The 11,261-nt window shown below is 50.5% G+C and overlaps 2 protein-coding genes across 3 annotated transcripts; one reads left to right on the top strand and one right to left on the bottom strand.

Annotated features, from left to right (window-relative positions):
• Window positions 1-368: 368 nt before the first annotated feature.
• Window positions 369-4,043, bottom strand: LOC100383191 (OSJNBa0053K19.23-like protein). 2 transcript variants are annotated; one of them, XM_008663953.4, is made up of 5 exons: window positions 2,782-4,043; window positions 1,891-2,542; window positions 1,655-1,805; window positions 1,400-1,462; window positions 369-1,025 (listed from the first exon to the last, which is right to left on the bottom strand). In XM_008663953.4, exons 1-5 carry the CDS (start codon window positions 3,683-3,685, stop codon window positions 861-863), a joined length of 1,935 nt encoding a protein of 644 aa, XP_008662175.1. In that variant the 5' UTR covers window positions 3,686-4,043; the 3' UTR covers window positions 369-860.
• A 3,440-nt stretch (window positions 4,044-7,483) lies between these two features.
• LOC101027241 (myosin heavy chain-related) lies at window positions 7,484-11,261 on the top strand. The gene is made up of 3 exons (XM_008664087.4): window positions 7,484-8,088; window positions 9,124-9,249; window positions 9,331-11,261. Exons 1-3 carry the CDS (start codon window positions 7,735-7,737, stop codon window positions 10,912-10,914), a joined length of 2,064 nt encoding a protein of 687 aa, XP_008662309.1. The 5' UTR covers window positions 7,484-7,734; the 3' UTR covers window positions 10,915-11,261.

Genomic DNA, 11,261 nt, shown 5'->3' with positions numbered 1-11,261 from the left:
TATTGTGAAAAAAATATTTGAAACATGTTCCATTACCACCACACCTAGTTTCAGGGTCGAGCCCGACCACCAATAGCACTGCAGAGCAGCTCACCTGAGTTGAGCAAGCTAGCTCTTCACAGGCAGAAGCATTCAGAGGCCCCAGACTCAAAGGATCTATAGAAATGCTGCCGAAACAAATTCAGGATAAAAAAAGTAGCAACTACTGCACCTAAGAACCAAGATGTGCACCGTCGACGCTATACCAAAGTCCATATACAGCATCAGACAAACTGACGGTGACATGGTGTGCCGATTCATTATCGATGATCAAGCGTTCCATTACAGACATACTCCTACCACAGAATTATCAAGTATCAACTGATGAATGCTACGAGTGTGAAATAATGGTTTATTCATCCTGTGGAGTAATCCAGCCTTTTGCATACAGATCATTGCCTCATTGGCATCCAAAAAAAGAAGAATACATGAAGAGCAAAATCATATTTACAAACACACAATAGAACCATGTACTGACGTATACGCTAGCCTCCTGATATAAGGGTGTGTTTGGTTGCGGGACAACCAGGATAGGGACGTCCTCTGGCATCCTCTCGTCCCTCCAATTTTGAGGGATAACTGGGGACAACACTGGGATAATCCTGTCCCAACCCTTGACCCTGAACAAAACAATCTTATTTGAGGGATCGTCTCGTCCTATCCCGTCCTGTCATTGCAACCAAACGCACCCTAAAAGAAGACCCGAGAGCAGCTGAGGCTTGTTATACATTCATATGGTTCTACTTCTACCAACAAATCGGCTGTGAACTCAAGCACGCGAGGTGAAAACCTAACTACAGAATCCTAGCCAATGTAGGCAGTCACCGCTTCCTTTTTGCTCTACTCGTACCTCGTTTGGCTGCAGTCTCAGTTTTCACTTGAGCAGTACCTCGTTTGGCTGCAGTCTCAGTTTTCACTTGAGCAGCACCTCGTTTGGTTCCTGATGAACCTTTCTTCTTGTACCTGTTGAATCCCCTGCCACTTTCCTGTAAGGCACATTGAGACGGTGTTACCAGCATGGCAGCATGCTGTGAAAGAGACACATGTTTCCTTTCCACCAGCACAACAGTTTTTATACCCTCAAAGACCATCAATTTGTATTCAATTTTTATAAGATCCCAAGAAAGTTTGGTCGAGGTAATGGTCATAGAGAAATAGCAATGCCAGCTACAAGCAATACATACAATCATGCCAAGTGCATTATTAATAATTCAAATCCCTGATCGAACACATCATTGCAGGTGACATATACATAATTCTGAGCAGTGGATATCTAAATTTCATCAAGTCCATTACCTAGTACCAGTTTGTCAACATGAATAAAAGCACAAATCACTCGAAAAGATAAGCATCATGTTACCTTTTGATATTGTCGATAGGCATCACGCCCAGTCAACTCTTGTCCATTTTTTGAGACGTAAACCTGTAGCAAATATTATGATTGGATATGTTTTTTTTCAAAAAGAGGATAAAAGGATAATCTTGAAAAAACATTGAAATGCAAGCTAATATGCATCCATCATACTCAAGAAGCACAAAAGACCAAACAACTTCTATCACTTCTATCTAAAAGTTTAAAAACATGTGAACTGAAATTCTGGAAGTATAGCCTAACCTTCCTCCCACTGTCATTAGTAAACCAATGGCCAGAGCCAGAATGAGTTCCACTGGCATGCACCCTTCTTTTGCTAGCATCAGTTGGAACTGAGACCCTCCCAGGAGTTACCCAGTCATCGGTAGCAGCTGCACTCGAGCTGGATTGCCTCCTGCATTAAGATAATGAAATAAGTTAGAACCAACTAGAAAATGGCACTACTCGAATGATTAACAAACAATGGCCATGATGTGCACCTGCAACTTCTTAGACTTTTTGCTCTGTTTTGCTCATTTGCTATGGTACTTCCTGCCCCAATAGGAACGAAATGTTGCAGCCTGTTCCGGAACAAATCACCCACCCTTGGGTCAGGGTGGTACAGATATTGCATAGCAGGAGGACCATCATCCACTTCACCTCCACTTGAAGACGCTTGTTGCTGGAAGTGCCCAGAGTTCTTAGGTTGTGAAGCCTTGTAATGAGTGTTTCCTTCTTTCGGCTGAGAAAATCCTGCATCTTTTGGAGATTCGAAGTATTCCTTGCAGAACTCATCCAAGGCAGGTGTTGCCCAATTGTCACTCATCATAGCCCCGCTCTTCTGTACAGTACTGTTCATTTGGGGCTTCCTGTTTTGCTGCATGCTCTTTGCTTTATTTTGACTGTAGTCATCGTCAGCATCAGTGTCAGAATCAAGCAAATAAATTTTCCTCATCGGGCTTACTGTTATCTTAGGAAGTAATTTCTTTGTGCAGCTTTCTTCCAAAGATATTGAAGCAGATGTATTTGGTGTTTGTGTAAATTTTGATGTACTCGCTTTAGTTCCTGACTGGGTCATAAGGACACCACGGTTAAGCAGAGAGAACTTTGAGTTGCTTGAAGTGCTGCAGCTACCAACAGATGGTGGCACATCTGCAAGTAAAGATGAAAACCCAATGATGTTCTATACACAAAAATCCAATTGTCATTCAAAAATTATTACAAAATAACCAGCTAGGGACTAAATTCACAATCGACGAGTCATGGGCATTTTTGCAGAAGAACAAATAATAGAGGCACATAGGCAAACAGCATGCAAGATTATAGGCACAATAAGAGAAATGAATGCAAAATAGTCAAAGTTGAAATCAGCACACCACTCAGGCACTCACCTCGAACTGGTCGGTCCTCGTCTGTTGTCCAATCCTCGATCTCGTCTTCCCAACTCCCAACCGCCCCTCGTGCTGCATCTTCAGTCATTACTGGAGAGGCTTCCGTCGTGGGCTGTCCTGGCACCTTGGGAGGAGGCGGTGATGGCGCCAGATGTGGCGGGACAGGGCCCTTCCGCAGCCGCTTGAGTTGAGTCACTTGAGGCAGTGTTGGCTCTGGCTGTCGGTCACCAGCGAGGAAGAAGTCGTCGTCCTCGTCTTCGATACTGAGCGATGAGGGGATCCGAGGAGAGGCTTGTGGCTTCAGTCGCTCGTGATGCTGGCCGCCAGTTAGGAAGTCGTCGTCGCTGATGCTAAGGGAGGAAGACGGAGCGTCAGGCGCCTCACGGTGCGGCACCTGGGGAGTTTGCGCCGGATGGGCTGTCGCAGAGCCCTTCCGCAGCCGCTTGAACCGATTGGTCTCCGCTGGCGTCGGCAGGGGATCTGGGTATAGCGTGTCACGCTCCACTCGAACCGGCCGCTTGCCACCAGCGACGACGAAGCCATCCTCCTTATCATCATCATCATCTGCAGTGCCATTTGAAGGAGATCCGGGCGCTACCTGGGGCTGCGACTGCTCGCGGCAACGGTCGGCAGAGAGTATGTCACCATCGCCGTGTTCGTCGTCGAAGCCCAGGGAGAACGACGGCGGATCGGGCGCCGTGAACTCACGCGCCTGCTCATTCTGGCGGCCTCTCGCCGGGATGCGGGGCTCCTCCACGTCGTCGTCGTCGTCGATCCCTAACGAGAACGACGGCGCGTCGGGGGCCCCGTACCCGCGCGGCTGCTCGCGCCGGTCGCTGCTGGCCGGGGGGTCATCGTCGTCCCAGTCAAAACCCAGCGAGAATGAGGGCGCCGAGAAGTCCATCCCAGCGGCGGCGGCGGCGGCGGGGGGGGAGCTAGGTTTCCGTACGCTGCGGCTGGGCAACGGGATCGCGGATTTGGGTCCCAAACGTGCGGGAGATTGGCGGGAGTGCTGTGGTTTTGTAAATTTCGTGGAGGGAATCGGGAGGTTTCGAATGGGATTTTGAGGGGGGTTGCCGGGTTGGACTTGGGCCCCGGGGCCGGTGAGGTGGTGCGGCGCCGCGGCTCCGGCGAGACGAAAGGGGAATGGCGATGCGGGTCGCGTGCAGATGGAGACGGGGAGAGCAACGGACGGGCGCGCTGCTCCTGCGCGCGACCTCCGCGTGGTCGGGCTGAATTTGGCCCACTTTGCATCTCCATTGCAAGTAGAGCCGAGACGAGGCTTTGGATCGATATTACCAAAGGCCTATAGCTATGGGCCGATTGGCTTAGTGAGTATTTTCCTTTTTCTTTTCTTGGATTCGATTGCTAATTTTTTTATATTTTTTGGGGGGAAATGTTATTATTTTTTATATAGAATCATATAGGTTAGGTCTCTTTTAGCAGATTGAAACATGTGGATTCAGTTGTGCCCAAACTGCCAATCCAAACTCGGGTCAGTTCAGGCAGTTGTCTCGCCCTCAAGAATATAGAATTTTTTATTAAAAAAAAGAGTATGGAAAGGAGAGTTGTACTGTACTGTTTAAGAAGGCGTGCTATCTTCAGCTCACTCATTCTCATTTCTTATTCCAAACCTCACTATGTAAATATTGTAGACTACAATATAAAACAATGTTGTCTACAAACAAATCCACGCATTGCCTTTACATGCACATATATATGTAGGACCCAATTAATTCAGGAGCTATATTGTTAAGAACTGCATGCATTAATTAGGCAAGAACCACTAGAAGCCGAGAGGTTTGTAGCTAGGCCATGTGCGGGTCTGCATCGATGTTGTGCGGCCAGCGACGCAAGCTTGCATTGGATGCCGACCATGTTCACTACCCCCATTGTCGTCGGATCCAAAGAAGAACCTAGCTAGGGACAAACAAAACAACCGTACGTACGTAATAAATCATTGTTACAGCTGTTTCCGGTAGTGTGTAACAGAGAAGATAGAACCAATAACAACAACTGTGGACTCATGTTTACAACTCTATGTACTACATGCTAGCTGTGTGTGCCTAACCGTAGACCGTACGTAGTACCCTATACGCGATCTAACCACGCATGCTCGACAGAAAACGATCACCGAACAAACAAGCAGTAGTGCATACGCTAATACAATGATACCTGTGTCCCGGTACCGTGTACGTACCGGCGGCCGGCGGGAGGCAAAGACAGGATGGTTCATGCATGCATGCATAGTGGACCAGCAGAGAGAGTCAGAGACCATCGAGCAGGTGGTGTGGTCACATGGCTCTCGCGAGAGAATCCACAGTAAAATACACAGGGTCCGACAAGCCTCACCTATCGAGCTGCATCGTATTCCCTTCTCGTCCCTCTTCCTCTTAATTAAGATCATTATGTGCCTGACCTACTAAACATTACTGTCCGGGAGATAGGGGAAAAAATAACCTGCTGCCTGTGTACCTGAACGGCTTATTAGGTTGTCTGCAACAGTCTATTCAAAGTATACCTAAAAGTATTATTTTGCACTGTTTTGTACTGTGTATACTGTACTGTTCGCAGAGTATAGTTTAAATATGAGTATTTGTATCATTAAACTGATGGAGATAGCCTTAGTCAGGAGCACCGATCTTAAGTTGTGGCGTACCTGAACTGGCGTACCTCGCACTTTGTTAAGTTGTGTTAAATTTGCGCCCGCCGGTTCAAATTTAAAACTGCGCGCACGGGCCTCGACTGTTCCATAGCCAGGGCATCACAGCGCCGGTGCAGCAAAATTTACAGCGCCCCATGCGGCATCAAGAGCCCGCACCGCACGGCGGTGCCCGGTGTCGTCGCCTTCCCGCCACCATTCTATATTCCCGGGGCCACCACGGGCGGGCCACGGTGGTGGATGCGCGGATGGCGACGGCACCAGCCCACTCGCCGTCACGTGGGTCCCTCCCCGTCGCGTCGGCCCTGCGCTGCGCCTGCGCCCCCCTCGCCCTTCGGTCTGCCGAGTGCTGTGCTGGCAGGCGTGGGCCACGAGAGTCCGACGTCGACGTGGCGTACCTCGCGGTTCCGCCTCGTGCCGTGCTCCCGCCCTCGGATGCTTTTCCTCCCGCCCGCCGCCAGCCACCCGCGCCCCGAACACCGGGGACGGCCACGTGCTGGTGGCGGAGACGCCGCACCACGCCGCGCCGCGCGCGTTCGGATCTGAAGAGGACTGGACAGGACAGGACAGCAGCGTCATGGCGGGCTAGCTGTGCATATTTGTTGGAAGATGGATGGGACGAACGGCCGATGCAACGGGACGTGCGTGCGTGTGTGTGTAATGGCCAGGGGGGAGCAAGCAGGCAGAGGCAGAGCCCTCCGTATACACTATACAGTATACTGACGTGGTTAATTGTCTGACGTACCCCGATCATTCGAGTCATGCAATTGGCTCCCACCGACAGCCAGCGAGGAGAAAGAAAGCGATACCACGACTACCAATGTAGAAAAAAGAACGCGTTACGACAATGGTTAGTGGTGGCGCTTTATTACTCTCAGATTTACATAGGAAACGATCAAGTTTGAAATTTGTGTTATTTTTACTGGAAAGAAACTGTAAATCCTCCACACTGAATAATGGCAGATCTCTATTAATCCAGGACTTGCATTTCATCGGGCAGTTAGACCGACTCCAGTATATATCGGATTCGCATTCCCATTTTAGGAGGTACAGTACATATAGGACCCACACAAAACTCTTCCTATCTATTTCTTTTCTCCAGCGGCTGTTCGTATTCTCGCTCGTATTTGCAACTTCTGGGCGGCGGGATTTGCTGCCTCCCGCCAAGACAAGAAAGCCGACGACCTCCGAGCGGCGCAGCAGCTTCTGGGCGGCGAGATTTGCTGCAAGCTCGCTTCTGGGCATCGTTGTGCTCAGGGAGATGAAAAACAACCTAAAAAGATGAGGCAACATTGATGTAGATGTACTGGGAGCAAACTGGTGCGGTTGCATGCCAAAATAGGGGAACATGCCCAGATCTACGGAGAGGAAATTATTTTTACCGTCCTGTAGTCGGAGGAAGACGACGAACTCGCAGAGGATGCAGACCTTGTGCGCCGCCGCTGTTCACTCCGGCTTCGAGATCTCGAGGCACGTGCCCATCGAGAGTTGCTTGGCGCTCCAGCTCCAGCCGTTCTGTCACGCGAGGAGCCCCGCTCCACATGCCGGCGCGACTGCCGGACCGGAGAACGACGGCGTTGCGGCGGCGCGAGATAGAGGGCGAAGCAGACAGAAGAGAGGCAGAGAGGCGAGGCAGCCGTACTGTGCCGGATGGTTGATTTGGATTTAGGGGGAGGAGAGAGAAAGCGCAGAAAAGGGAAGCGTCGCGAGCAGCTCGCAATTTGCGAAGACGAATACGGGGCTCCGTTGGAAGGATAAACAGTAGCCATTTTTTACCTATTTTACGTATGCGAATCCAAATAGGAACCCTGCTGGGCTCAGCCTTACGGACTGTAGCAGCGGTGCAAGATCACGAGACCCAATTGCACGGCCACATTGATCACATCAGAGTATCAGACAGTACGGGACAGGACTCCCGTCCCGAGAAGAGTTCCCCAAACCGCCCCCCAGTCCAGGCCCAAATCCGTCCTCTGCCTCGGCACGGGACGCACCCCAAAACAAAAACACCCACTCCCATAGTCCCATGTGTCCTAGGCCCTAGACCCCTAGTTTACTTCTCCCCCACTTGGCTAGCTCGCGCTCCCATTTCTTTCCCAACGTCTCTCTGTCCAGCCTCCGCCTCTCCCCTGTGCCCTCCCCAGTCCCCAGTCCCCACCCTGCCCTGCCTGCGCTTTCCACACCGCTCCGCGTGCGCCGCACGTAGCCCGCACCTCCGCCTGCCGTGCCGTGCCGTGCTCTGCTCCTCACCCGATGCTGCCGCCGGCGCGGTCCGTCCCGAGCCACAGGCGGAGATGAGCTCCAGGAACCGCTCCGCCGCCTCGTGCGCTGCCCCGGCTGCAGCACCATCTCTCCGGACGCCGCGCCGCCTCAGGCGGCGACCGGTTAAGGCGGCAGCACCGGGGCCGGGCGGCGGCGGGCGGCGGAGCGGGCCCGCGACGCCGCTGCTGAAATGGGACGTGGGCGGCCGGCGTGGTGAGGGCACGAAGGCTGCCGACGAAGCGGGGGACGCCGCGCGGGCGCGGGAGACCAAGGCGAGGGAGGTGTCAGTGCGGAGGCTCGCGGCCGGAGTCTGGCGGCTGCGCCCGCCGGAGGCCGTGGCCGGCGCCGGCGCCGGCGGCGAGAACAGGGTCCGTGTGGGTGTCGAGGTATGTCATGCTGCGCTGCTTCAGCACCTGCTTCCCAGCTACATCAGCCTCTCCTAGCGGCATTTTTTTTATTGATACACAGGTGCTGAGGTGCGTCGTTTTTTTGGTGTTTATTGAGTAAGAATGTGCACTCAAAAGAGTTCTCCGTGATTTTTTTCGCTGCTGTTTATATGCTTTTTAACAACAACTGTTGAGAGTTGAGACTTGTAGTCCAAACTCCAAACCAAACGTGCTACGTTGCCCTAGGACATAGATCTCTCGCACTGTTTTGGGCTGACACCATCATTACCCTTTGCATGTTTGCTAATTTGAGTTGCTTAATTCGCCTAAACTCGATTAGCTTAGTCAAAACTCGATTAGCTTAGGTGCGTTTTAACCTTTTGCAGTTGATTTGGCTGGCCTCCAGGCTTCATTGGCCTGGCCATCTGAACAGCGGAGTTTGAAATTTGGATCGTGAAAGGTTTGGGCCTTCTGAATCGGGCAAAACGGCTCTCAGCTCCCGTGCCGTGCCGTGCAGCACCAGACACTGGGTTCAGACGCAAAATGGTCCTGTTTAGTTGCTTTGCTTGTCTCATGCTATTGCATATTGGAGACCACATCCCAGTGCAACTTCCAGGAAATATTTTTGAATTCTGAAGCTTTTAGCCCTTACGTAGGCTGGGAACAAAATGCTAGCCAACAAACGTGACGATATTACCGATGCTATAGATGTAGGTTCTCTGTATATGACTCGGTTTGATAGGGGTCTCCACGTGATGATTGTTTGGGCCCCTATAGATTCTTTGAGAATGTCTACCGGAAATTCACCCCTTTTTGTTTAACATGTCTGTGAATCTGTGTTGTTCCTTTCAAATCACGGTACGAAATAGTAACACGAACATGCACAGATCTAGTGCTGCTCTCTGTATACATATGTTTAATCATCAAACGTTCATTCATGCAAGTAGATTTTAGTACAGAACTTTCGTGTCTTGTTTTCTTTTTTTGTTCTTTAAGAAATTGTGTAGCTTATGCCGAACTGTGCCTATATGACAGCATATCCCAAGGCATCTACAAGTCCAGCTTCTGAAGCAGAACACTTCAGGTCATCACCAGAGTTTGAAGAATGAGGTTTCAAGCCCCATATCTGTTCTGGAGCGGAAGAGTGGAGAGCTCCACAAGGTGAGGGAAAGAAGCAACAAGACATCCATTAACTGCGTATCAGCCTGTAATGTAAGGCCATTGACATGACACATTCTGCAGGTACAACTTCACGCTACCTCTGCCATGCTTCCTGTCGCTACCATGGAGAAGGCAACGAAATGGGAGCCTGGGGACATAAAGGGAATGGAGTCACATGATGCGTATCTGATAGCCAGCCAGCTAAATCTTCTTGATGAACAGCAAGACACAGTGTATGTTGCTGGCCTCCAGATGGAGCTCCAGCAAGCACGTGATAGGATAAGTGAGCTGGAAACCGAGCGGCGGTCGGCTAGGAAGAAGCTTGATCACTTGTTCAAGAAACTTGCAGAGGAGAAAGCAGCTTGGAGAAACAGAGAGCATGAAAAGGTGCGTGCTATCCTCGAAGATATGAAGGCAGACCTTGACCATGAGAAGAAAAACAGGAGGCGGCTGGAGATGATCAACTTGAAACTCGTCAATGAGCTGAAGGAGGCCAAGATGTCAGCAAAACAGCTGTTACAAGATTATGAGACAGAGAGGAAGGCGCGTGAGCTCACCGAGGAGGTATGCAACGAGCTAGCAAGAGAGGTGGGGGAAGACAAAGCTGAGATTGAGGCCTTGAAACGGGACTCCCTGAGGTTGCGAGAGGAGCTAGACGAGGAACGGAAGATGCTCCAGATGGCTGAGGTGTGGCGTGAAGAACGGGTGCAGATGAAGCTCGTCGATGCAAAACTTACTCTTGACGCCAAATACACACAGCTGAGCAGACTGCAACATGTTGTTGAGGCGTTTATTGCCGCACGCAGTACTGCAAATGGAGACATAACAGTAGTAGAGGAAGCAGAGAACATAATTCAGGCAATCAAGTCAGTCAGAGCCCAAGGCGCTGAATTCAGATATGAGCCACCGGCGGCATCGGAAGACATATTTTCCATCTTTGAAGAGCTGCGTCCAAGTGAGGAGCCTGTCATTAAGGAGATTGAGCCATGCTACACGAATAGCTCTGCCAAATGTGAATCGGAAATTCAACAGGTTAGCCCAATGACCGATATATTCCTCGAAACGAAAGCCAAAGTTTACTCAAACAAAAGCCCTAAAGATGAAAGCGACGCCGAAGATGGCAGCAGCTGGGAGACAATAAGCCATGAAGACATGCGGGGTTCGAGCGGTTCGCCTGATGGAAGCGAACCTTCAGTCAGCAATAAGATAAGCATTTCTTGGAACAGCAGAAATGGTTTCGAGTACAGGGAGAACGAGAAGCTGGAAGATGACTTAGCTGATGCCTACCTGGCAAGCATGAACCAACCCAAGAAGAAAGAATCGGCCATTTCAAAGCTCTGGAAGTCGTCCCGCCCAAAGAACAGTGAGGTATGCAAGAAAGATGCAGTCGTTGAAACGGTGAATGCAAGACCGTCTAATGCACGGCACTCAGTGGGGACTTATTCCACTGTTGAAAGTGGCATCCAAGAAACTGGACTCAGTCCACCGAGCGTCGAGCAGTGGAGCTCGCCGGACTCGATGAATATCCAATTCAACCGGGGCTTCAAGGGCTGTATAGAGTACCCACGGACGTCCCAGAAGCACAGTTTGAAGGCAAAGCTCATGGAGGCACGGATGGAGAGCCAGAAGATCCAGCTCCGCCAGGTCCTCAAGCAGAAGATCTAGTGCAGGCCAGAACCAGAGGACGAAATATTGTAAACCTAGATTTTAATCCAAGGAATAATGGCAAGGAGTACCTAGATGCTTCATTTTTTTCTCCTGTTTTAGAGTAACCTGTAATGCATGTACAACAAGGGCTAGAGAGAAAAAAAAGGACAGGGATGGCCTTGGTGGGCTGTCCGGACTCCGGAGCCTTTGCTGCTTCTGTATCTTACTTTAGTTTTGGTGTTATGGTCGGATCTGGTAGGCTATGGTGAGATCTAGCATGATGTATAATACAGACACAAACAAGCAGCAACGTTGAGACAAATTGCATCCCTTTGTAAACAGTTCTCCGGTGTTTTCCATAACCA

This window comes from Zea mays, chromosome 10, assembly GCF_902167145.1.
Source record: "Zea mays cultivar B73 chromosome 10, Zm-B73-REFERENCE-NAM-5.0, whole genome shotgun sequence".
NCBI lineage: Eukaryota > Viridiplantae > Streptophyta > Magnoliopsida > Poales > Poaceae > Zea > Zea mays.
Note: the sequence above shows the minus strand (reverse complement) of the source record. Positions and strands in the feature narration are given on the sequence as shown.